The sequence below is a fragment of the Aplidium turbinatum genome, chromosome 7, assembly GCF_918807975.1.
Source record: "Aplidium turbinatum chromosome 7, kaAplTurb1.1, whole genome shotgun sequence".
Taxonomy (NCBI): Eukaryota; Metazoa; Chordata; class Ascidiacea; order Aplousobranchia; family Polyclinidae; genus Aplidium; species Aplidium turbinatum.
In genome coordinates, this window is record NC_137478.1 from 29,326,880 (window position 1) to 29,354,523 (window position 27,644).

A 27,644-nucleotide genomic window follows, 5' to 3' on the forward strand; every position below is an offset into this window, starting at 1 on the left:
ATCAGTGGTTCTCAACCGGGGGTCCGCGGACCTCAAATAATACTTGTGCAATATTCGAATAGTGACACTCAGAATATTATTGACAAATTACATTGCAAAAAGTATACTCCCCTTTGCGCTAAGATGAATCATCCAAGCAATTATATCTTGCGCTACAACTTTTTTTGCAAAATTTATATTTTGTTTACCTGATCATTAGAGGGGGCCATCGACCATCGCCCTTTATCCTCCCCTCTAAATACGCTACTGTACATAGCCTATGTTTTTGCTTTAGCATTTATCAAATAAACATTGCAATTATTGCTAGAAAAGAGAATATTTTAATACAATTTACATTTTTGTCGCTCTTGGCTCTTCAATGGTTAATGTTTTTTCTTTGGTTTAAATTGTTTGTTTTATCTGCTATGGGACAACTCTATTTTACAAAAAAGAAAAAAAGGACTGTGAAGTCCAACACTGAGTCGCAGTCAGAAGGATTTTGGCATGTCCGAAGTCGGAGTCGTCCAGTAATAAACCGAGGAGTTGAAGTCGTATATTTTCCCCCGACTTCACAGCCCTGAAAAAACGCGATCAATAGGGGGCTACTAGTTGTAAAAGTCTTGTACGTGACCCGACCTGAAATGAAACCCGGATATCACAAAACCAGTCCCAAAGGCGCTATATCCACCTGCACCCCGCCACATTGAAACACTGTCTCAGCAAAAGAGCAATCAAGCGTGCAATGCAAACAGTGCGTTCGCTTTTCGCTACAAACATTTTAGATCAGTCAGTAATCCGCACAAGAATTGATCTCTCTGCCAACATGTTGTTCGAAATAGCTTCAGCGTTGTCTTACCTGATAACTACACTGGTCGCTATTCATTTGGTTGATGTTTTTCTGCATAATGGGGCAAAAGGACTGTTTCGGTCTGTAGGCAGCTTTGTAACCTTGTTGCCAGGCGTAGATTACCTGATAAAGACGTTTATCAAGAAAGAAGTTAATTCCTTCGTTGCTCAATCTTTCAGCAAAGACCCTGTGGCAAGAAATCTAATAGCAATACCTGAAAAGGGTAAGTGCTTTTGTTGCATTAGCCTACAAATGTTTTAATTGATTTTGGTTGACAGCTGAAGGCTGAAGCAAAGGCGAGGTAAGCGATGTTTAAGATGGTAGATTAATCCGAGCAAGTGAGAGATTTTTAGGGAATTTACCGTTATATTCTGCAAGTAGCTAGCAGCCATCCTCATGAACTAAAGTTGGCAGAGAGCCTGCAAAATGTAGCCTCACCAGCTCAGTTGCCGAGTGGTTTCGGCTCTGGTGCTCTTAGATCTGAGATCGATTCCAGGTCGGATCAAACCGAATACTTTAAAAACGGTACCGATTGTGTTCTTTCCTGCACAACGCAGTAAAGTAAGGATAAGCTGGGTAATAATATGATGATATCGTAAACCGGATATAAAATTAAAAATGAGTCCTGTCGCTAAAAGACTTTCGCTTTTGCAGAGGGACAATAAATAAAACCGTAGGCTACGCAAAATGTAGCCTTCGAGAGAAGTCTAGACCAGCCTTACCATTGTAGAATTCTAAATCGCAACTGCTGCATAGCCCATAAGCTAAGAAATCTATGCATAAACCTATCTGGAACTGGTGTCATAGACATAAATTCAAAATGAAGTTTCATTTAAGGAAAAAAAAATAAAAAAATAGCCGATCGACACAAAGAGAAAGAAATTTTAAAAAAGAACAACAACTATTTCGAAAATTTGGAACAGTTTTGTATCGAGCCGTCCTCGCTGGTAATCGTTAACCAATCGGCTGCGTTCATGGAGCAAAAAGTTAAAAAGTAACCGATTTAATTTTGCTGACTAACGGTTATATTAGCGCTTGCACTTTTTATTGACATCAACAGTTACAGATCAACTGTGCTTCGTATAAAAATAATTGCAGCTTTGATCAGTGCTACGATTCCTTTTTAAGTGACAGCGCACCAGGCCCGCAACCAGCAAATATTTTCGGGGGGGGCATTTAATTTTTATCAAAGAACAAACATTAAAATGATGCATTGTGACATTTTTATGTTAATGTCCACGCCGATTGATAAGGGACAAGAGTGTGTGACACCAGTGGCGTTGCCACAAACAAAAATTGGGGGGGCCAAATATTTGATGAATTGAAGAGAACAACAAAGTGTTTGATTTAAAACATTGCCACCTGATGTGCAGTGATGTATCCTGGTGGGGCAAGGGAAGCAATAAAGCTGGTGGGAGGTTAGAGCGTGCCGAAGGCACGCGTATTCTAGGGGGTCCGGGGGCATACTCCCCCGGACAAATTTTGCAAAATTACACTCAAATAATGGATTATAGCGCTTTCTGGAAACACTTTCAGGGTAATATTTGTATCAAATTTATTAGCAGATAAACAGCTATTAATTTATTAAAGGTAGCTATTACACACGAACGGGCAAAAACTGCGGCTAAAATTAGAGAACACGAAAAACTCAGGCTACTCTGTTGGGTTTTTGTGTAGCTAAGCGATTCTGAAATTGCTTCAACAGATCAGTTAAAAGAAGCGTAAATCGCGTAAATTTTGCGCGATTTACGATTTGCAAAATTTATTAGTGTCTTTCTGTGTGCCTAAAACAAGTCCTGGGGGGTGTTAATAGCCAGATGTCTTGAAAAACGATATAAATTTCTACAAATTATATTATATTTTCAATAAAGGGTTCAACAGCCATGGCCCTTTTCGCCCCCCCCCCCCCCCCCCCGGTTACGCCTATGTGTGACACTACCATGTTACGGTTCAATGGTCATAACTTATGTCAATCACGTTTTTGTTTAGTACAGCATTAAAGGAAACTAGCCTTTGTAACCTTTTCTCATTTAGCTATGACTACCCGAGGAAGAAAATTACGATATTACAGTAATGTGTTCAGTCGATTACAAATAAAACACAACATCTGTAGGCTACGAACTGCATTGGCACGACTGGAGTCATAAATTAATCAATAACATATATTTACATCAACATAAACAAACAGATACATATGAATAAACTCAACACGATAATTACAAATTACAATCCTGAAACATTTTGTGGGCTCAACAAGCTTTTATGTTTGTAGGCCCAAAGAAGTTGATTTTGCAAATGCAAAATGACATTTTAATTTAGAGCATAATGTCTAACTTTCTACTTGGTTTGGTAAGTTCGTTTAACACCAATTCCGCGCTTGGAATTTGAGTAACAGATAATGAGGATGCCAGCCTAGTTTATCGAACAAAATCGTTAGCATGGCTTCCAACCAGCGTAGCCTACTTTCGGTTTCGATAGTATGGCTTTATGTGTACGACGTACGTCTATTCATAGTACATTTCATACTGCATAGAACGCTTAAAGTTTTTTCAAAAAATTTCGGGGGGGGCAAATGCCCCCAATGCCCCCCCCTGGTTGCGGGCCTGCAGCGCACACTGCACAAATTTTTTGATTTGTAAATCGAACGTTTGCATGGCAACTTGGTAGTAAATTTGCACTGCACTTCTAACGCCCAGTTACCAGTTGAACAATAACAAGATCAACATCAAACCATGCAACCAGAGGTCGGCAACTTTTCTTAGCCGTGGCCATAATCAAATTCTGCAAGGTCTGCGCTAGCTGTAATAATTTTCTACTAATAATTCCATTTCATGTCTGTTAATTTGTGAAGCTTTAATCAAATTGAAAGTTTATAATAATGACACAAGATTGACGTCATGTTTGATGTCGTTTTGGTTTGAAATTGTCTGAAGTAAGTTGAATAAGGGATGTGAGCACAGCTGACAACCTAACTTGCAAGTGGTTATCATTCAGTGTCATTATCAACTTGCACTTGACGAGTGTGATAGGCTAACGTTATACAAAAATATTCTTGTAGACTTGCATATGCTGCAAAATATTGAAGTCGTCTGCACACTACGATTCTGTACAAAGGATTTGGAAAAAATCGACGATAGTTCTGTCCTCAAGTAAAAAAGGCTTAGCCTTCAATTCCTTCTTCATTAACTAAACAGCAAATCAACCCTTTTTACCTTCTGCAGACGTTGAATCAATGCAAAAAACGGTTGATTCGTTGTCTGAATACCCTACGAAGCGTGCAAGATTGTTTGGTGATTGCAATTTTTTCACTTTTTAACAAGGCATTCCAACCGACGACTTGAAGAAGGAAATTGACAACTTGAAATCCGGCAACAACCTCGTGGAAGATGGAAGGTTATTTGCTTACGTATATACTGCAGAAGGACCAAGGTTGGAACTTCAAGTGAGTTAAAGTTGCCATAAGCAGTTCCGTTGACACGAGGATCCAGACTCTGGATTCCTGAGGGTACTTTTTGACCCAGGCCCAGAATGATATTCGGGCCCCGTAGCCTTTTTAGGGGACCCAGGAACTTGAAGAAACCACCACGTATTCTTTGGATATAGTGCATGTTTAGGGCCCGAAGACTACATTGGTGCGGGCCCAAATTATCCTCTCAACGGCCCTGATCACATCACTTTTTGTCGTTCGCAATATTATTTTTACTTTTCTTTTATTCAGAAAGAAGCTTTCAAGATGTTCACCGATTTATCTCTGTCCGGTGTAAATGAAGATCACGTCGGTATTGTGCAAACCTATCTAGAAGCGTTCATGCATGACAACGCTCTCAACCCGTTGATTTTTCCGTATTTGAGGTCAGTGGCTATTTTATTGGAACACGTGTCATAAAAACCTTGTATATCTGTCGTACTCCCTATAGAACCGTGAATTAATGAATTAATTATAGTCCGACTAGTTCGTCGCAAGTTTTTCTTGAACTGAACACTTTTTTAGCCGGCTGCTTAGCCGAGTGGTGTGAGCCGTGGTTCGACGTTCGATAGGGCGCCGGTTCGACTCCGCTCAAGAGCATGTGTTTTTGACAAGACACTCAATGGAGTGTCGTCGATTGGGAGTGGCACTCTTTCGACTATAACCATTGATTTCTCTTATGATTGTGAACATTAACACTGTAGAGAGAAATACCTACGGCCCTTCTTAGGGCTATAGTTTGCTAAGCTGCATCTGCATAACGTTGTATTGTTTTGAAACTCTGTTCACATGATATAGCTTATGAAAAGGTGCATTCGCAAAACACAGTAGGAAATCAGTTAAAATATATCTTTTAGTGCTTGAATAAATCAAAAGCGGATTGGTTTTGGTATCCCATATCTAAAGACCTTGATATTCTTGGCTAAAAGGGCGCATTGCGGGCGGTAGGTTTCCCGACCGGATACCATTTATGCTGTATTTCAGGGCTACTCAACTGACGGACCGCGGTCCGAGTCCGGACCTTCTGGGTGTTGAAGGTGGACCTCGGGCTTCTTGAAGAATAACTTCATTACCACATTTTAGGGTCTCTTTAAACAGATTTCCATTAGGGAAAAGCAATTTTTTGTGATTATTTAAGGAGCTGGGTGCTTCTCCTCCACACCCCCAACGCTTTGCCGTCTTCTCTGATGTGCGATCCACACAGCTACACTACAAAAAACACAAATACATGTTTTTCTTTTTTATTTTTTTGTTTGTGTCTGACAAAAATCCAAGTCGTGTTACAAACTACCTGAAAAGCGTTTCGGTGCTCGTAGGCTACTGGTTGTTTAATTTCCGTGGTTGCATATGAAATATTCACCGGGCCGCAAAAATATTCAACTTGTCAAAATGGACCTTTGCTAACATTAGTTGAGTAGCCCTGCTGCATTTAATTTCAATACCTTACACTTCTTTGAGAAAGAAAGCATGTTATGCAAAAATTAAATTTCAGCGTCAAAGAATTTCGTTTACGCTGACGTCATAATGAGATATTAATAAATGTAATTGATACCGGCTGCAAAAAGGAACAAGACGAAGAGTAAAAAAAGGAGTGGATTTTGTGAAGAACAAGGAGTGTGATAAAGAAGAAATAAAATGAAAACAGAAACTAACTAAATCACCCTTCACCGAGGCTAACAAGTTTTTTGCGTGCATTGGCTATCGATTAAATTGTCGATTGATTGCAGAAAATTTGAAAACGAAATTGTTGCTATGACTGCAAGCATGTTGCATGGCAACGGTCACGTGGTTGGAAGCGTGACCTCTGGTGGTACAGAAAGCATTCTAATGGCGATGAAGACTTACAGAGACCGGGCCAGAAGCATGAAGCCAAACATAACGAACCCAAATGTGGTGGGTAGGCAAGGGGTGTGCATTTGAAGTTTAACAGTAATTTGATTTTGATCCATGATTTTACACCTTAGAGTTAAACCATTTAAAAAAAAAGTTACCTCGTAAATCATCTTTTTACGTTATTCTACTCTCTGTCACTGCGTTTCTTTACATAAGTATATTTGTAATCTCCAATTTCTTCAATGTTATCACAATGTTCTAATGCACTTTCGCTACTTTCTGTCTGTTGTGAAATTGAGTTTTTGATGGCGCCAGTTTTCTTTTGCCTTGATTTTGTTCTTGTACCGTACTATTCTCACAGTAAACAAAATAAAAATTTGCTTTATTTTCTCTTTAAAAGATTAATATTTTAACATAATTGCTCGATTATTGTGGAGCTGTCAGTAAAACAAGATCCCACCCACAGATTGCTCCTTCTACGATCCATCCAGCATTCGAGAAGGCAGCTCATTACTTCAACTTGACCATCAAGCACATACCTGTCAATCAAACAACGTTCGTTTGTGACATAGAAGCGTACAAAGATGCGATTGACTCCAACACAATACTGTTGCTAGCGTCTGCACCATCATATCCACAAGTACGTGTCAATTAGCCTACACTTGATGATAAAAAATAAAGATATTCTGCATACTTGTGATTGGGGCGTAGTAAACGGAGTTTATACTCCCAGCCACGGCAGTGAAAGGTTCTCTCAACTTACCCCACGTTCAATAATATCCCAGATTACCCAATCTAAAGCCAGCTTTAACTAATTTTAAATAAAAACTCGTTCGTTACACAGGGCAGGCGCAAGTCTATTCTATAGTATTCTGCAGCGCCGACCCTGCCCGTACATATTCTGAAGTTTTTAATAACCTGACTGAGAAGAATAATCAACAGATAAATTACGCAATACTGGCTTGCTCGGGTAATTAATAGAAGGTGTTGTAGTACAGTGGTTCTTAACCGCCGGTCCTCGGACCGGTGCCGGTCCGTGTAATTTTTTTGCCGGTCCGCAAAAGATCTTACTTTCTGCAAAGCTTATTTTAATGTGGAGTCATTAGCATATTGTAAAATTGTGATCGCACTGTGAAACATGCACACTGCACAGCTGTAAAACTGACATATCTCCACGTAAAATTGTTTGATAATAAAGGTGAACTTTTTGATGACCTAATTCTGTGCCGTTGATAATGTTTTTGTGACAAATTGCATAATAGTTTGCAGAAACTTTTGAAACACAGAAATACATAATCAAGGACAAAAATGGGGAATTTTGTCCTTGATTTTGAAATATTTCAAAGTTGTTGGAGACGAAAATTTGAAATTAGATAAGTTTGAAGTTCCGGGATAAAGTTAGGCCTGCAATGGAAATTTGCCAGAACCGGAGTTTGAGAAAGCAAAGATCTTGTTTTTCAAAGAATGGAATGAAGACAAGCCGATTTGCTGTGGAAAATGCTGGTGAAATGGAGTTGTGAAAAAAGTAAAAAGAGGTGCTGAGCGTTGTGAGTTAGCAATTGAAAGAGTTGGCTAACAATTTTAACGATTCATTTCGCGTAACATGAAGATCCTCGACATAGAAACTTTTGGATAAACAATCCATGAGTGAAATGGAGAAAAGGGATTAAAACAATTGCTGCGCGGAAACAATCGGCCACCCCCACTAGTGGGGAACAAACCGACGATGGATTATGATGATGATGAATCCATGCATCGATGATGTCAACACATGCGACCTTAATCTTCATGAAAAAGAAAGTCTGATTGAATTACAATATGTTACGCTTCTACTTTGCAGTCCAGATTCGAAAAACATCATCGTCACACTTCTGGTTATCTCTTGCAAACCAATTCGTCCCTAACTTTCAAAACAATGGATTTGATGGTAATTGTTTCAACCTGCTACAGTATTTAGAAACGACAGTTCTTTTTCATGTCTGGCTTTTACAAAGCAAAGAAATCGCCTGGATGCGAAACAGAGCTACGTGTTTTAGAAACTTCTTTGATATCTCGTTTTCCTCACATACTGTAGGCTAATGGCAGCGTAACAGTAGCAAATTTCCCACTGACATTGATTTTGTATGGAAAGGGATTGACATTTTTCTGTTTGAGTTGATTTGATTGCCGTTTTATTCTAATTTTCGTCCTGAATACAAATCATATGCTAAAACCTTGCATTATGGCGCGCAACGACAACTTTGGTTAACAAAACGTTACAAATATTCATTCTATTCACTACGATCTTTGGTTGCCGGTCCGCGAACATTTTTTTTAAAATTTTGCCGGTCCCCCACTGTTAAAAGGTTAAGAACCACTGTGTAGTAGCTTTAGTGCAACACTTGTAATTTGGCTTTCTAAATATTGTTTCATACTTGATCGATTGTGGCATAAACGACGCCATCAGTTTTTCTTCTTTTCATTTTCCCAAGAAACTTCAGAACCCTGTTTTCATCCTCAGGCTATACTCGATCCCATTCAGGCCATATCAGGTGTCGCACTACGTCATAACTTACCTTTCCACGTCGACGCTTGCTTTGGAGGCTTCATGTTGCCATGGTAATAACATTTGTGACGCATTTATTTAAACCTCTGCATGCAATACAATACGATTCACTTTAATCTCATCGCGGTAATTTCATCGTGGTAATTTCATCGCAGTAAATTTCATCACATGGTAATTACATCGCATACATTGTCATCGCATTGTAATTACATCGCAAGACACCACATCGTCAGTAATTTAATGGTCTTCGTCAACGTCCACCCATTTTTTTTAAAGTGAAAAGGCGGATGATAAAGTAAATGAAACCCATTAAAATTCAAAGTTGTTGTAATAAGCAAATTAAAATGAAGTTATCGTATTAAAAATATCTGAGACAGTTGCTTTTTAATCAAAACGACAAGTTATGTGCAATTCCTCTTAAGAAATCCAGAATTTCGCGATTTTCAAAATCGTTGACTACCTAACCCTAACCCTGCTGGTAGCCTACGCAGCTCTCATACTGCGATGTAATTACCTGACGATGTGATATACTGCGAGGTAATTACCATGCGATGAAATTACCACGATGATATTACCACGATGAAATTACTGCGATGAAATTACCGGACACCATACAATACAATACATTGCTTGCCTTTATCTCGCGGTTGTGGTATATGTTTGGAAAGAAATGGTTTGATACTTTTATTATTTGCTTGCACATTAGGCCTACTACACGTATTTTATGTATTTTTAACACTTAAAAAAATGCCCAATTTAACAATTTTGAAGTGTTTTACGAGTTGTTGTAAGCTACTATAGACATATATATAAAACTTAGTAATGTAGACACATACTGTGAACTTAGACACAGAAAACTTTTGAATAAGGAAATATCAGTAACCTCTTAAGTAGCCTACATATAGGATGTAGCTGCACACAAAGTGAAAATTACATGACTTCTGACTTCTTCTTTTTTAAAGATTATGTTTAAAAGGACATTGTTAACTGCGGCACAAAACATTGGCCACTGTCCGCAGTTACTAATGTCTCACATTATCTTTAAAGAAATAAAAAAAAGAATTTCTATAAAGGCATGTAATTTTCTCTTTCTGTAGACTATAGAGCTACAATGCTACGTGTACTACTTACTGGTATTTTTTCTTCACTTGTTGATTTCTGCATATCAGTTTGTATTATCTGTGGCTCCATCTCTTGTATCATGGGCCAATCCTTACCGGAACGGCTCACTTACTGATTTTTCTTGCGAAATGGACAGCTGGGGGGTCATTAAGAACTTCAAAAATTAGCAAAACTGTGCAAATTTTTTTTTGCTGTTACGTAAATTCATTCTCATTAAATAAATTGCTATGTTTTGCTTGAAATTTTGGTGCTAGAACATCTGCAGAACCTTACTACGGCAGTGTGAAGTTATCTACCATTATACTGCCGTTGTTTGAAGTCTACCCCTGCGTTATAATGACTTGAATACTGTTAAATAAAACATGACATCACAAATCTCTTATATTTATTTTTGCGATACACACTTTGTACACACGTGGACAGGTCATATAAACTGCACTTGAGTATGTGACATATGGCAGTAGACCTCAAGCTGTAGTTGCACTAAATTTTGTCATAATGCTATGAATATGACTCTCTTGTTGTCCACTTTTTTTAGAGAGCAATCCCTTGCTTTTACCATCTCTAGGCCAATCTTGAATATGTTTGCTGGTACACCCCTTCATTTTCTTTGAAATAGAAAGCGTTGTTTCATTTTTGTTTACGCGTTGTGTCATTTCACAAGTAACCATCGTCATCACATTATAATTAAACTTGTCCAGGACTCTAGGTTTAAGGAAATTTCTCAAATATTCGTGCATATGTTTTTGCTGCACCAGTTATAAAAACGGTTCTTAATATTTGATTTTCAGGGTTGAAAAACTTGGTTTCGAAATTCCACCGTGGGACTTTCGACTTCCGGGTGTGACGTCAATCACAGCTGATTTGCACAAGTATGGATTCGCTACTAAAGGAGCTAGCGTGGTTTGCTACCGAGACAGCAGCATCAGAAAGTTTCAGTTCTTTGCTTACTCTGGCTGGTCAGGCGGTCTGTTTGCCTCTCCAACTATGGCTGGGACAAGACCAGGTCATTTTTGATAATTTATGATGTAACAAAGAAACTCAAACGCTTCATACGTATATTTTTATTATTAGATATGATGATTTATGGTAATGTCTAAATTTTTATTAGCATGAATCATCTTTTTTGTGGCTTTAATCTGGGGATGCCGGATTTTTTAGTTTATTCTATAGTGGTCGATCATACTTATCTTCTTTCAAACCCACAGTTTCTATATTCTTTCGTTTGCAGACTTTCTATCTTTTTAAGGTTTTTCTTTGTGTAAGAATGATGTTTCACTTTGTGGCAGTTTTTATGAACAAAATTTTCTTTTTTTGTGGTGTTTTTCAAAAGAAATCACACAAAAGTGTAAAACTTTTTGCCACCAAACTGTCAGACCACGCATGTCAATCAATTTGATATGTGTTCGTCCGGCTGCAACCTACGACGCGTGATGGTTGGTGAATGTTTCTTTGTGTAGGACAGGGGGTCGGCAACACTTCGCCCCTACCCCAATCCTATGATATTTCCAATTGCTCAGTTGGTTAGCGCGTGACTTCGTGAATGCAGAAGCTTCAACATCAAGCGGTGCCGGTTCGCCTCTCGTGGTGTGCGCTTGAGCAATGCATTCTAAGAAATGCTCTCCATTCAGCGGCACCTATTGGATTGAATAATTCCCTGGCAATAACATTTCAATAATCGGAAACTTCACTCTATTAATCTCGCTCACTGGCTCTGCGTCAAGAGCCTCTACAAGTATGCGAAACTACCAGGATTAACCTATCAAGGCTTTGTCAGCCCAAGGATAAAAATTCAAAACCAAACCAAATTCCAAAACTATGATTACAATGCTAAATATAAATCATGATTTGTTCGTCATATTACATTACAAACTCATTTAGTCGCCATATCGCTGAAAGCCCTGGGCTTGTTTTGTAGCAATTAGCTGCTCCCACCCAGGGATTATGGGATTTAACCGCGCAGTGTGTTTATTGTGTCCACCCTACTTTGAAATTTTGTCTTATTGTTTGCTATTGTTTTGCTGGTTTTGAAGGAAAACTTATAAAAGTCTTGTTTGTTTTTTTTTTGAGTATTTTTATCAGCAAACTATTACTAGTTGCTAAAAATAAAATTTGTGTTTTAGCACTAGCCCGGTTGATAAAAAAAAATTGCAACTTTACACCGCCCACTAACAAATTCCTTACGGACCTGCACCGGACAGCGGCAGGACAGGAGTCTAGTCTTTCTTTTTTGCCGTCCGAACATTGCTGTACGTGCGCTTTTTAATGGATTTTCAATCAAAAAATTTTGAAGCAAACTTTTTCTTTAGGTGGCCATCTAGCGGGTGCATGGGTAGCTCTTCGAGCAATGGGACAGGACGGTTACATGGATATGGCCAAAAAACTTATGGACACTGCCACGAAGATGAAGAAAGGAATAAATAGTATCAAGGTGAAAGTGTCAATAAAATTGACCTTGATAACTCTTTTGCTTATTGTTACCTTTATAGTATACTCCTTCAGAAACTCTATCTTGCTCAGCCGACTCCATTGTCAATAAGAAGCTTTCTAAGGTTATTGGAAAGCAAGGTGGATATTTACTGCATCGCTTTTCAGTAAGCTTTATTCGTATTTGCTCTAGCACACGCGTTTATGGCCTCATAGAAAGTGATGAAAGTATTCTTTGCAAACGAAAGTTTGTGTAGCAGGCTCTTATGGGTAGCCTCGGTTCGGTTTGGTTTTATTTCTGACCACCACAACGAAAAACAATATACGCCAAACATAGCAGAGATCTAGGAAAATGGTAGAAGCGACAAACCTAATCTATCGTTTCTAGCACTAGTTGCAACGTTCATTTGATGAAAGTGAAAGCAACGACAAACAGGTTGATTTATTGCTTCACTGACGTATTACTAGTAATTGCTCATATGCAGTATGCTATTAATTGAATACTTTTGTCTTTTTCATTTTTTCACTTATCTACCTTCTTTAACCTTCCTCCTTTTATCAATGTTATTCCCCTTTCTTGTTCCATCATCTCTTATTTAAGAATTTCACTCTTTTCTACTTTGAACAATTTTGTCGAATAAATCAAAATTTAGTTTATGTCTTACTGAAACTGACTTTAAAAAAGTTTTATGGCAATGACATCATCAATGATGACGTGTAGTAGAGTGTTGCCGTGAAAACTGGACCATTCATAATAGCGTGGTTCACAGGGCTTACAAGTGTTGGGACAACCCTTGATGACGGCTTTCGGATTTGGCTCGAACGACAAAAAAATCAGCATCTTTGCTGTGGCAGACGTCATGGATAAAAAAGGTAGTGACGTTTAATAATTTTTATTAAAAAAAGTTATTTTTTGTTACTTGAAAAGGGCTAACATGTGTATGGCCGAAAACGTTTGTAGTTTATAGTTTATGTTCACTTTAATGTATTATTATGTTAAATGCCGTGTGGTTGCTTGGTTTTGTCTGGCAAACTATGTCGAATATTTATTTTTGACAAAATATAAATTTTGGATAAAAAGTTACTTTTTTTAGTTGACTGAGTTTTTCCATTTTTTAGTTTTGCAACACAAACACTAATGTGGGTTTTCCATGAAAAAAGAATTTGCATGTTTTGTTACTGCGTTGAATGTGGTTGAAGCCTCTGTCGTGTGGGCGATGGTTATATATTTCCAAGATTGTGTCTCATTCGCGAAGCTTGTCTAATGCTTTTCTGAATTTGTTATTCACACTACCCAGACGACAAAATCTGTCATTTTTACGTTGATTCAACGTCCGACGGATTTTGTCGTCTGTGTATGTAAGCTATGTTGTCCCAGGCAGCAAATCAACAGTTTTTACATTGTCTGCAGACGTTGAACCAATGTAAAAAACGGTTGATTTGCTGTATTGGGTAGTTTGATTTCCGGGAGGGAGAGATTTATTTTCACTCTTCCATCAACCATGCTGAAACAGTGAGAAGACTTGTCTACCACAACGCTTTTCATGTCGTTTCAACGTTGTCAGGCATTGACATGATGCAGAAAACAGCAACGTTTGTTGACTAGGCTATGGCGGTTGCACTTCGCAGTTTTTAAGAAACTGCAAGATTTTCCAAGAAAATGATCTTTCTGATATAAGTCTGATCGGTTGGCTTATTCTGTCTTGATGTGTTTTTGCACAGGAAACTGCAACCTTGCTAAGTAGAAAGGTTTTGAACTGCCGCAGAATATTCCGTTAATGAAAATCTTACATTCTTATACAATAGAAGCGATGTTGAATCAAACTGAAAAAACACTGTCCAGGGCAACTAGGTAAAAACTGATCTAATTCAGATACAGAACCCAGAGAGCAAATTAGACATTTTATTGCATTGATAGATTTAACATTGATTACATTTTCGTCTGTAGACGTTGAATCAATGCAAAAAGCTATTGATTTGCTTTTTGATCCAATCACATGACCAAATTGTGCTGGTAGCCAAGTGCAGCCAGATCTGACAGCAATAGATGGCGATGTTGCGCCTATAAGCGGTGGCGTAGCCAGGGGGGGGGGGGGGGTTTGGAGGTTACGACCCCCCCTTTGGCACGCGTGTGACGTCACGATATTGAGAATGATGCTTTCAGTCTAAAAAAAATATTGCCTAATTTTATACAAAACTGCATTAAAAGAGCGAGTTTTGCCAATACCAAACATTCAAACATCTCAGCCAGGAATTAGCAACAAGAAAACATAGAGACTTAGCTTTATTTCCGAAAAATGCCGAAGAAAACATGATCTTATCCTTTTGCTATGCCACCGGACAGCACCATTTTACAGGAATATTCATACCCACATTTTTGTTGAAAACGTTTTCAGAATGCACCAAATTCAAAGTAATTTTTCAAAATTTTCTAGGGGAGGCCCCCCAGACCCCCCGCCGCTGGGTCGTCAAAACCCCCCCTTTCAAAATTCCTGGCTACGCTACTGCCTATAAGGGTTCACAATGATGGTGGCATGAATATGGACGAAAGTTGAGGAAATACTGTGCTAGTGGCGTTATGCCGCTGAGATTAATCTGATAACCGAAACACGTGCCTACCGCTAAAAATTGTTGCTCTGCTTGGCTGCCGAATACATTTGCCATCTGTTTCCTGTGTTGGTGGCTAGCCCTCTACCGGAATTGCAAGGGTCCGGAGTATTGCGGCCGCTCACAGACCAGAAATCTGGAAACTGTCGAAAACTTGCAGAGCTTTTTGCCATACAGGATGTGTTACGATGTGTTACGTTACCTTACTTTAGTGGAATTCAAATTTTTAAACTATAGTCTACGCTCCCGGCTCCTAGAACTCGTTTGTTTGCAATCATCGTCGTGGCATTATTGCATCGCAGATAAATTGCACGTTTTCAACAAGCGTAGTGTTATCCTATGTCAAAAACACAGTGAGTTTCTTTCGTTATAAACAACCTCTATTTGTACCAGGCCATCGATTGGCCACCGATTTGCTATGTAGGCTACAATACGTCATCACTGAAACAAACACTTCCTTCGGATTTTTATCCTTGTTTTTATCTATTGCGTTTATACAACGTACGCGTGAAGACACAAAGCAAAAGCAGATTGTTCCATGAATTGCAACTCATCTTGCAGAAGCAGCAAAATGTTGTGCATGTCATTTTGCTCTTGTTTCTCTTCGCATACGGACAACTGAAAGCAATTTGTCAAATTCAACTCAAGCAACTTCGTGTACGACGCCAAACATGTAGAATTACTTTCAAAATACTGTCATGTTTTCACATCCTGTTTCTTCGGACGCGTGTTCAGATCAAGACTGTTGCTGCAATGCAGAACAAATTCGTTTCATTTCGCATTCAGCGGTACAAGATTAAGGAGATTTTATCGGTTAGATGCATTTTGTTTTGTTTTTTTCAGGCATTTCATGCAAAATTTTAGTGTTTTTGTGATGGTATTATAACAGCTTTTCCAAAAATATGGATAGGTAACTTTTCATCGAATCAATCAGATTTTCAACTGCACTTTATAGCTTTAAATTCAAACAAATTTTTAGTTTATTTTTTAGAAAGGTGGTCGGAGATCAAAACGATCTCCCGATTCACCAGTGAAGTAGATGTTTGAACTTACTAAGATTGTATTCGTCTGGCTGGATACCGCAGCGGAATTGCGCTACCAATGCCTTATGTAGCTAAACGGTAGATTAGATTAAGCTGATCGGCAGCGAGCCACATCTTGAACCATTTGTGCTTTCCTTAGACTGAGTTATGTGCATAGTAATAAACAAACTTCAAACTGAGTGTTAAAACAGGAATTTTGACACCATACGACAGAAAGACAGCACCAGTGCATTAAGCTTAGACTTGTGGTAGTTGTACTCTAAGTGAAGTCTTATATGAGCGTCAAGGTGAAAGCTGTCGGAGGGATGGTGTCTTTTTACCGGACATTGTTGATTTTTCTTTCCATCCAAGCCACCCGTTGTGAAGGTGAGAAAAATTGTTGTTGATAGGAACTGTCCATTGACTTCACAGTGTAAGGGGCTGTCCATAAAAGCCGGCTTCATAAAATTGCAAAAAATGACCTTCCGCTTCTCCATATCCTCAAAATCTCCGCACTCTGTCATAGAAAAAGCCGCAATTTGTTGCAACCCCCCCTTGACTGCGGACGTCTTTTATGGACAACCTAATTTGAAACAATAAATTTTCTGATGTAAGTTAATGCAATATGACTTCATTACAGCAGTTTGTTGATATAAACACATTTTAATTTTTTTTCCTTATATTCGTATATTCTTATAAGCTTATTTCCTTGTATTCTTTATATTTCCTTATATTTGTATTATGCACATATAAAACCAAGTAATGATAGAGCTTCGGTAGAGAGTTTGTTTTGTTGAACCATAGGCATACGAAGCCGAGCAACGTTATCAAGTTTAACATATTCAAGTTTATTACATTTACAGAAACATAAAACTGTGCAACAAACGAAATATCGAATGTTTTCGTCATCACAAGACGTCCTTTTCAGGAATAACATATATACAATTTAATGACATCTGAATAAAATACAATAGTTATTATAACTACAAACTGGAAAAAAACAAAACTGCACAGTACTTCTGACTAGCTCAAACTTAACGATATAGGCTCTACGAGAATCATAGGTAACTACATCAAAAGGTGTTGGTATGAGAGATAAACTTGAATATGTTAAACTTGATTACGTTGCTCGGCTTCGTATGCCTATGGTTCAACAAAACCAAGTAACATCAACATATTCATTTTTAAACTCAACACGAAAAGAAACTCCATAGCCACATGTAAGGCAACTACATATAACTTTGATATAGCTAGATTTTATCATTGGTATTCTTAATGAAGACACAATGATGTATTGAAAATCTACCATGTTAATCTTTATTACAATGTTAATCGCTCTTGTTTAAAAATAAATATCTTGAACTGCCAATGTTTTTTTTCTGTTTTTGCGCAACGCCAATGTTTTTTTTTGCTTGGTTTTAGTTTAATACAAATATACCTAAAAATGATGAAATAATTTTTTAAACTTTACTTTGTGGTGCACTAAGACAAACACTCTGCCAAAGCTTTATCGTACTAAGTACAAAACATATGCCAACCTTTGGACACCCGTCCGTTCAACACCCTTCGAGAGCATGTGGCCCTCCTTTGTGACACCTTTAAAATATTGACATGTTTAAAGGAGGACACGGAAACCGATTCCCCTGCCCTCCTGATTCTGTCCCATCGTTCCAAACCCTCAACCTCAGGGGTAAGTTTGGATGCAACCAAAATAAAACTTTTTGGCATATTTTGTTAAACTGCACTTCTTGTACCGAAGGATAGTCTCATGATCTTGTCATTTATTTTCATATTTGAGTTTGTGCCTGTCAAAATATTGAAGTTGCAGATAACATTATTGACCATACTTTTGTGTCACTTTCATCAAACATCTTAAATCTATTTATAGATGTTCCTTCACCGACGGGCTTGTCCGTTCTGCCTTACAATTTAAATGATTTGCTGCAATGGAATCCTGTCGTAATCAACACGTCATGGGGTGACGTAAACGATAGCAAAACAGTGACGTACACAGTGAAATATCGTGACATGGATATCGATGACACGGGTTGGAGGTATGACGCCATTACAAAAAAACTCAAAATCTAAAGTGTTTTATGATGTCAACTAAAAGTTACGCCATCGCTATTAGTGCCATGGCAAATTGAATGATGGCCATCCCTGGTCTAGGATGATGGTCTTCACACCAAACGCTAACGATGAGTTCTTGAATGACTAATGAGTCCAATCCTGGCTTTTAAAGTTGGTTGCATTTGGGACATTTAAGATCCTTTGGGAGAGCTGGTTGACAGCTCAGCAACCTCTAGAGCTGTATTGGCCGGAACTAACTGCTCCCAAAAGGGTTTCCCAGCCCCGATAGCTCAGTTGGTTAGAGCTTGACTTCGTGAACGAAGAAGCTTCCAGATCAAGTGGCGCTGGTTCGACTCTCGGGTTGTGCGTTTGAGCAACGGATTCTGGAGACTGCTTTTCATTCAGCGGCACCTAATGGATGGAATAATTCCCCGGCAACAAGACTTCAACAATGAGAAGGCACTAAGAAGTCACAAGTGTAGGGTGGCCAGTTCCTTTCTCTCGGCCGCCTTTACAAGCCTGTAAGTATATATAAGCATGTAAAAGTACCAGGAATAACCTGTCAAGGCTTTGTCAGTCCGAGGATAGAAAATTAAAACCAAACCAGGTTCGTCATAGCACATGACTAGGGAACAATCTGTGTTCCGAAAGTTAGTGCAATTAGCTATTACCACAGCGAACTCGCCGCATCAGGCTAAAACAGGTCATTAATATCTACATTGTGAAGTAAGCAACGATCATGTTGCTAAAAGCGAAACTCAATCAATTGCAAACCAGATTGGTCGTAAGGCAAATTGAATAAATGGGATGTAGGCTACTTACCTCATTTGATGAGGTGGAAGTGAGCATTAAAGTTTTTGCAATTAGAGTATCCAGAGGCGTTTCCTGCAGAGGGGCACCGGGCAGCAGTGGCGTAGCTAAGGGGGGAGTGGATCGCCCCGGGCGGCTCGTCTGGGGGCGGCACTTTCAGACTACGATTTTTGATTTTGATTATAATCTGATAAAAAACGCATTTCATTTTCACATGCTTTTTCTTCAAGGGGCGGCAAAATCTGAATCTGCCCCGGGCGGCACATTCCCTAGCTACGCCACTGCCGGGCAGCCACACTTTCTTACAAGCAAAATGTGCCGGAGCCTTTCATTTCTTGTATAGTTTTTGTTAAAAATAACGCGTTTTGTAAACACTTGTGATCATTGTGCCTATTTCATGGCTACATCACGGACAACAGTCTATTTACTTGAATCACTTCTTGGCCACATAACTGACTAAAGTTTGGTAACAAATAAATGTCACCACACATCAATATGACGACAGTTGCCCATACTCCGTTTATTCGAAATAACAGCATATCAAGAAAAGAAATTTAAAACTAAGGCCGATAAGCGTCAATACTGTACTTGCAGAAGTACGTGAATTAGGTTTTTTATTCGTTACGAACCACAAATGAGAGTGCAAACTTGGAAGTCAGATTGGATGCACGGAACGCCTACTTTACTCTGGCTTCTCCACACAGAACAAATCTATCGCCTTTTACTATAGATTTCCGTGAGAAGGAGCACTACAATGAGTCTTAACTGATTTTTCCACCTCGCTATGGCGAGGCTCTTTCATGAACGAAGTATTTTTGGCTACATGCAGATCAGGGTTGCCAGCTCCAAACTAAGACAAAATGTCAAATATTATTTGATAAACTGTTTTATTTTGATCAACGACGCACGAGTACAAAATATACAAAATAATTGACACGGCGAGAAGAACACAATAAACATAGCCAGGTCAGAGACTTTAAAGAACCGGCCTGCCACGCCCTGTGGAGGCGGGGAGCGGCGTGATTATGGGGTGGCGATGCACCCAGAAGGGACACCAGCTTAGGTCGCTGGGGAGTCTAGGTACCTGTGGAAGGAAAGTGTGGATCGAGAATTTTGTGCGACTTGTCCGCAAAAGTTAGAATGGCGGAACGGGCCAGGGAGACGGGCTTAGCTTTCTGCAAACGCAAAAAGGTCAGCTCACGACGGGCCGGGCGACAGAAGTATTATAAAGCCAGGCAGCGCCCACGTCTCCATCACGTGACCGTAACACAGGTACGTTTGACTCCTATACCCAGTCTGCCCGTAGGCAGAGCGGATAAACTTTGGGGTCTCCCACGAGAAAGAGAAGCTTAGCTACAAGGACGATTTGAATACTCGTGGGAGACAAAAATTATATAAAATCTGGAGCAAAGGCTCAATTAATTGGTGTAAAAAAAAGAAGATATGTGGGAATATATTGTATGCTTTACTTGCTGGAAAAGTGTTGACGTTGAACCAACGAGCACGGATGTGCACTGGCTAGACGTTGAGGCAGGTTCGCCCAGGTGGGTCGTGGGGACTAGCGATCGAATTAGAAAGTTAATCGACAAACAAGTGCATTGTCAGATAATGTTGCTGGATGCTTTTTTATATGTAAAATTAACATGCAGCTGTTTTTATCAATCAAGTGGCGATTTTAAATCTATAGCACTGTTTAGTTAGATGGTGCTAGAAGAGTATTACTCGCTCCTTTAAGTCGACCTAGCATTCTGGCGTTATATTCGAGGAATTTTTGCTGCTCTTTTCTGATTGTGTTCTTTTATAGATGGAAACCCATGCCCAACTGTGTCCACATAGAGCAGACGCAATGCCGGTTGACAAAACTGCGTCCATTTCAAAGAAACCATTTTAAAGTTCAAAGTGAAGTTATGAATATGTCTCATGGCTTTTCTACTTGCCAGTACGCGCCTTACCTTGATGGTAAGTTATAGTAATCGCATTCCCCAGTTATTTGGTGCTTGGAGACCTTAAATGCAACATGAGTTGATTTCTTTTACAATGATTAGGTCCTCTTCTTCGTGTGAACCTTCTTCATCACTTTAGGAGTCGAGGGGCTCTGCCTTTTACCACCCTTGGGCAGTGGCGGCGTTTCGGTTTAGATCAGTGGTTCCAAACCTGGGGGTAAATTACCCCCGGGATTAATATGCAATACTTCAGGTGGTAACGCGGCACCACAACCACTTTAAAAAATAAATGTTCTCAATTACGAGTGATCAATCCTCAATCCAATTTTTTTTCCTTTGAAGTGCGAGCTACAGTACAGTAACAAACAATGGTTGCCACCAGTGGCAGGCCACACAAAAGGTTTTTGTTTTTCGTTTGTGACGTCACAATGCATTCTGTATTTTTGTGGCATACTGTATTCCACTGGGCTAGTTACCAGAGTTGCCAGTTGTGCTGTTTTCCCGCGAAATTGGGACAGAACACACTGAAACCGATATTTTTTCTAGCAGTGTTTGTTTCTAAAAACTTACTGAAAAGTAATGAATAAAACAACACAGCTATGAGCATAATAGTTAAGTTAATAGTTAAGTACCGCGGTGGGTCCCTTCGGTCGTAGTGAGTCCCTCGCCTCCCTGGTAGGTATCTTCCATGTAAGTATGGTGTGCCTGCTGAGTGTTTGGGTGTGTGGACGGCTCCCGGAGCGGACGCACTAATGATGAGACAGGAAACAAATCCATTCCATATGGACAATTTGTAAACCTGCAAGATGTAGTGGTATCCATCTTGAACTCTGAGCGTTGCGCGAAGAAAAAAAAAAAGAAAAAAAAAATATGTCGACTGTCGCAGCAGTAAACAACTATTTGTTTTCATTTTTTACGGAACTTAAGCTTATCCTGTTAACGCATATCTTGGTTTCAACGTAATGCCGATGTTTGACATTTGTCACATTAAAAACACCGGAAGCAGCTGACTCGATGACTAATATAGTCTTTCGCTGCTTCCTGTCTGTTGTAGATTCTAGTTATGGTGCTATTTTATTTGCATTGTCTATATTTTGTACCGTATACTTTTCTCGCAACAGACAAAATAAAAGGTTTCTCTCTCTCTCTCTTCTATTACAAAGTGAAATATTAAGCGTATTATTCCATAATCGCTACGTTTATTTGGGTAACGGCTTGAAAAAGGTTGGGAAACACTGGTCTAGATGTTGGGGAAGATGTCAAGCAGCCAATGAATAGATTCGTCATTCAGTTCACGCACACCATTTGGCGCATGGTAAATGGTGCAGTTGTACATAGTGTAGTCTGCGCTTTGTTCCACCTTGCCACACTCACAGATCACGGATGCAGCCAACGCCAGTGCGCTGTATTAATTAACATGACATATTTTTTTATCTTACAAATGTCGACGGCCTTGCTTGTCTATCTATGGTTTTAAAAAATATCTATTTATTACTTGTTTTAGAGTATTATTGAGTTTTGTATTTTTTTGAATTTAGTTTTGGAGGAAATGCCGAGAAATATTGCTTGGCAACTTGATTCATAACATTTTGCCGGACTCTTGCGAACAGGTTGAGCAAAATTTTTAATTTTCGTATCTTCACTGCCTGCCTAGGCGACATATAGGGAATTATATCATTACCATCTCGGAAAAGATGACAAAACGCAATTACTAGAAAATTCAGTTCGACTGTTAGCCTCCACCGACAAAATATGACAACTCAGGCCACATTTCCACTCAGCCATGAATATTTCAAAGATTATTATTGTTACAGAATACCTCCATGCCCCAAACTTTACGGTGACCGTTAATCAGAGTAACGTCACAATTGAAATTCCTGACCCTCCTCGTGCTTATTGGTCGACGGCATTGCTTAGTGACGTATTGCAGGATGACGCATTGACGTACGAGATCCAGTACTGGATAAAGGTGAAACAATTTATGACGGATTTTCGTGTTTTCTTTAAAGTATTTTTTGTTTTATTGTGTTAAGCTATTTTGTTTTATTGTGATTTAGGCCAGGTAATAAAGATATTAGACCCAATAAACAAAGTGTCACACAAAGTCGGAGTATGGATCTTTCATCATTTCTTTAAGTGTCTTTCTCTCAATGACATTCAAACTTACGACCTAATGAGGGTCAAGAGAACCTTTTGTGTCATTGTAAATTATCATACTTGCTCACTTGTTTTTGTAGCAGTGGGGATAAGTACTTTCGGTAAGTTTATTTCACTAGATTGCTGAGGTTCAATTTGATTCAATTATGCAATTGATTTGCTCTGTATGCTATCAGAAATGCTCTAACACTTCTACGTTCAAAATTAAACAAAATCTGCTGCAATGTTGAAATTTTCAATTATTTCCTTGCAGGAAAAAGGACAAGTAACAGCTCAGACAGCAATACGTTCTGCTGACTTGTCAATCATTCACATTCCTGTTAAGAAAAGAGCCAGTGAAACAGTGTGTCTCCGTATGAAACTGTGTGCAGAAACATCTTTCTACTCTGCTGGATATTCAAACGCGGTGTGCGCTACAGGTAACGCGAGACGGGCAGTTTATTAAGATAATTTTCATGATTGGTTGAAGTAATGATGCGAAATCTCGACTGAAGCTGAACATTGAAGAATAACAACCAAGAACCAACCTATTGTCAGTGAGACTTATAATTTGGTAGTGGGTGTCAATCATGACTATCTGGAGGACCAAGACAAAATGGACTAAGGACATTTTGAGAAGTGGGGGTGGTGAATTGGTACGGGATACCATCGTAAAAACCGCAAATAGAACCAAGAGGCCTGATAGAAAGTGTGAGACGGACAGCAAGTACAAAAACGTTTTCATCATCGGATGACATCAAATAATGAGAATGGCAAATGGAAAAAACAGGTGAATGGGATATTTCCTTCGTTTAGTGACTTATGAGTGAATCTGAACAAGCCATCTAAACTATCGAAGGAAGAAGAGACAATTTCGATCTTTGGTTTCTTTTAGATTTTGTGTGGAAGCATTGAACTACTGACACAAGTCCGGTCACAGCAGTTGAATTTTTGATGTCCTTGCTCACAGTGGAAGTGTAGAGGAATCTATCTAATGGATGCCGCAAAAGGAAGTTATCATTGGAATCTGCCGCTCTGCGCACGTAGAGAGGCATATATCTTCTAGTCCAGGGCTTCCCAAAGTTTTTTGCTCGCGACCCCTTTTATTCTTCTAAAAATTTTTGCGACCCCTTACGATTAAAATAATAAACAGTGCAAAATATACATTTGTGATATTTATTGAAAAGCTTAGATCAAACCATTAACTATGATCAAACGAAAACCAAAAACAATTTACCGGCACTCAGTTCAGTTTGTTTTTATTTTTTATTTATTTCTGACCATCACAACGAAGCCTATGGGTAGCCTACTGGAAACAAAACAAAAAAGTAAACACATTTATCCGGTGTGAAGGGCGTGACTGCTTTTGCCACAAAGCAAGTTCAGGCATGGTTCAGTGTTTATTGATGCAGGTCTCAAGGCGGTTTCAATGTTGCTTAGGCTGGAACGGTAGGCGAAGTGAGAACATTTCAGATAAATCATTTTGAGGTTTTGGTTTCCAGATGTTCAATTTTTTGATGAACGCATCAATTTTAGATTTCATTTCAAAATATTGATGTTTTCTCCTAGGAGGGACAAATTAAATTCATTCAGTTTTTCAAGCACATCTGACATTTGGCATAATTCCAAAAGCTAGATGTCATTGCGAAAATGGTGGACCAAGACTGAGTTTTATTCTGTTGGAAAAATCACGATTTCGGTTTTCAACGTTAATTGGCTAGCCATTTTAAAGCTTTGACTTTTGAAAGCCACCTCACTTCACGATGCAGTAGAAGAGTCTTTAACTCCGATTCCATTTCACCTCATAAATTTTCAAAAATATGGACAGCCTAATGGAGTGCGCGACTCACAACTTAATAACTGTCACAGCATCTCGCACAGAAGTGTTAATATGCAATACCATACCTTGTGCAAATTGGTATACTTTCGGCGACTCCTGAAGTTCGTTACGCGACCCATTGGGGGGTCGCGACCCCCAGTTTGGGAAGCCCTTTTCTAGTCGGTACTAAAACCGGTTTGCCAATCAAACCATTGTAGGCCACCTCATTGAACATGCTTCCTAAGATAGGACAACATTTGTTGCAAACTTCAAATGCAACTGCATTGTGTACGGTTGCGATCAGTCACGTTATGAGGCCAGGCAAGATGAGGCCGGAAATAACAAAGTTGTCTCTGGCATCTCTGATTTGAAAAACGAGCAAAAATCTTTGTTTGTTGAGGTTGTTCGTAAACAAACTCTGATTATTTTTTGCACAAAATCAAAACAAACCATATTTACGTTAATTCTCGTGATTATCCTACGATTTTGCACATTGATTGCAGATGCTAGGTCTGCAAGTTATGCAATGGTTCTGTGCGAATGTGACTGTATAATAATGGTAATAACAGTGTGTGTTATCAAGCAATGCATTTATAGCACAGGCTACTTAAACGTTTTATAATACAAACAGTTTTGATGCAGCCTCAAAGCCACGTAATGCAGTATCATTCCAAAACTATGATTTCAATGCTAAATGGAAATCAGGATCACGATTTGTTTGTCGTTCTGATAAATTCTTTGGTATGAAACATTGATTAAATTAAAGATTTGTTGCAGGGGTAAATTTATTTGAAAAACCCAAAAATTACAATTGAAAACAGTTACCCCTCTGTGGTTTTTCCACTATGGCACCATGTAAGACTTTCCCTTATGCATGCTTTTACAGCTACTTGCTAAAATTTTCCTACTTTTTGTGAAAAGATAACCATGTTATAATTGTATAACCATTTTGTAATAAAATAGTTGTAAGCGTTTAAACTTGATGCTGAATCAGATCCACCTGGAAATTCAGTTGAAATAAGAACATAACTTACATAAGGATGATAGAGTTAAGCTCTTTTCGACTTTTCTTTGCTCTTTTCGACAGATGAGAACAACCCTAAAGTGCATCCACTCCATTTAACCAATCACACAGTGCTCTTTGTTTTTGTCGGAGTCTTTGGTGTCTTGCTAGCCTGTGTCTTTGTCAAAGCATTTTTGTTGGGATGGAGGAGCTTCATGAAGTACTTGAATCCTAAGGATGACCGGAAGATACCAGAAAGCCTGGTATGTATTATTTGACAATGTAATTATCATGATATCGGGGTTAATTCATTGTCCCACTGTTCATTGACTCAGCCTGCATATCATCATTGTAAAGCCTGAAGCCCACGTTTTCATGTTTTCCCCATTGTTTTACGCTAGCAAACGTAAGCTGTAGCATTCTTAAAGTCCTTTGTGTTGGAATCGATGCTGGGTCTACCCAGTGCTCAGCCGAACACCTAAAAGTTGTCCACAGAGCTGGTTTCTCTGAAAGCATTAGAGCGTGAAACTGTTGTCATGACAGGCCACACATTGCAATCAAATAAAGACAATTTATTAGTTTGCAAAGGTTAACGTTGTGGTTTTGCTTTGGCTAGTCATATTTATCACTGCTTTACCCACTTATGTATTAAAACTAATTTTTTCAGACTACCACCATGAAAGACTGCCCTGATTTGAATAAATATCCTTCAGTGGCCGACGTTGAGCAGGTGACTATGTTCCGCGTTGTCTCACCAGAGAACGAATCAAATGCTGATGTCACAAGCGAAGTTGTTCAACTCAATTCGAAGTCTTCCGCGACGGAGGACGACGGTGGTTTGGTAGACAGCAATAACCACTTGTCTAATAACAACGATTACGTTGTTGTGTGCGCACCCGAAAGCGAAACATCATCGCTTGTGAATGACGTCACCGATTACGTCGCGTTGCCACGAACGACGAGCTTGCCAAAGATATTGCATTCGAAGGTTGCCCAGAACCAGAGTCTTAAGAGCATCAGTGACTATGTTGTACAAGTTCCCAGTTCTCCAGACTCTGGGCTGGACATGCAGAGCTTCTTTTGAAGCGGCTGCTTGTGATGGGATCGAGGAAGATTCTCTGTCGCGTCATGCTTGGAATCAATTCAACAATGTGTTACGTCACACTCATATCGTCAGCAAACCAAACGATGACGTAACACTGAAGGTTTGTGACGTCAAAATACCACTCACCATGTCGACGTATCATCAATGCTTGCGACAGATTCATAAAGAAGAAAAGGGTCTGCAATCTGCATACTGAAACAAGGCTGCATGCTGATTCGACAATGTTGTTATCTAACAAGGAATTTTATCAATGACTTCTTTGCCGGCACAAGAAACAATTCTACTACTGTTGGTGTAGAGCGGGGTTATTATGTCGTCATTATTGCTTGTTTGTGGCAATATGTAGACCGCCAATCATGAATTGCATTGTTGATATGCTGCTATTTCTTTATCAATGCATCGAGCAGTTTTAAATTCAATATTGCACTCGTTAAAATATACATTGAAAGGCACCCCTGCCCAAGCTGTAGCAAACGGGCCGACGCGGTATATAAACAAAGTGGGCAAAAACCACTATCTTACCGCCTTCTGCCCTTCACCATGTGAGTCACATGCTTCCATGCCTTCCTCTCCAAGATTCAATCTTTGAGCATAGGTCACAGCTTTTTCGCATCCTTTCAAGGTGTAGGCTATTATTCACTTTAGAGTCTACTTTTCATGTGTTTCATTCGTTATTCTGCAACTCCGCAATATCACCTTGAATAAGTTTGTGTTTCTTTTCACAAGGATGCTTTGCATCGCGTGGTTTCAGGTCTATGTTTTAGGAAAGAAATGATAAGTTATTTGTCGTTTAGTTACCTGCCTGCGACACTACACCAGCTTCCAGGGTCAGATTCTTTTAAAGTTATTAACTGTCTGTAAAGGCTACAAGTTAGTTTAGTCCGTTAACTTACAATAGGCCACGAAACCA

The 27,644-nt window shown here is 39.1% G+C and overlaps 1 protein-coding gene and 1 non-coding gene across 2 annotated transcripts; both read left to right on the forward strand.

The window, feature by feature from the left end:
- Nucleotides 1–785: 785 nt before the first annotated feature.
- LOC145773914 (uncharacterized) lies at nt 786–27,459 on the forward strand. Its single transcript, XM_082585039.1, has 17 exons — nt 786–1,049; nt 4,147–4,268; nt 4,545–4,678; nt 6,020–6,185; nt 6,592–6,765; nt 8,626–8,723; nt 10,584–10,798; nt 12,102–12,223; nt 12,990–13,092; nt 16,134–16,235; nt 17,470–17,538; nt 17,737–17,902; nt 20,533–20,687; nt 22,486–22,640; nt 23,082–23,247; nt 25,714–25,892; nt 26,297–27,459. The coding sequence occupies exons 1-17, from the start codon at nt 803–805 to the stop codon at nt 26,711–26,713; spliced, it is 2,790 nt and encodes a 929-aa protein (XP_082441165.1). The 5' UTR covers nt 786–802; the 3' UTR covers nt 26,714–27,459.
- On the forward strand, nt 19,411–19,522 carry LOC145774909 (U5 spliceosomal RNA). The gene has a single exon (XR_014290083.1). It is a non-coding gene; the product is annotated as a U5 spliceosomal RNA (small nuclear RNA).
- Nucleotides 27,460–27,644: the final 185 nt, after the last annotated feature.

Coding starts and splice junctions, on each gene's coding strand:
- LOC145773914 (XM_082585039.1), top strand. CDS start 803: ATGTTGTTCGAAATAGCTTCAGCGTTGTCTTACCTGATAACTACACTG. Junction 4,679..6,019: donor TTGATTTTTCCGTATTTGAG/GTCAGTGGCTAT, acceptor GATTGATTGCAG/AAAATTTGAAAACGAAATTG. Junction 10,799..12,101: donor TATGGCTGGGACAAGACCAG/GTCATTTTTGAT, acceptor CTTTTTCTTTAG/GTGGCCATCTAGCGGGTGCA.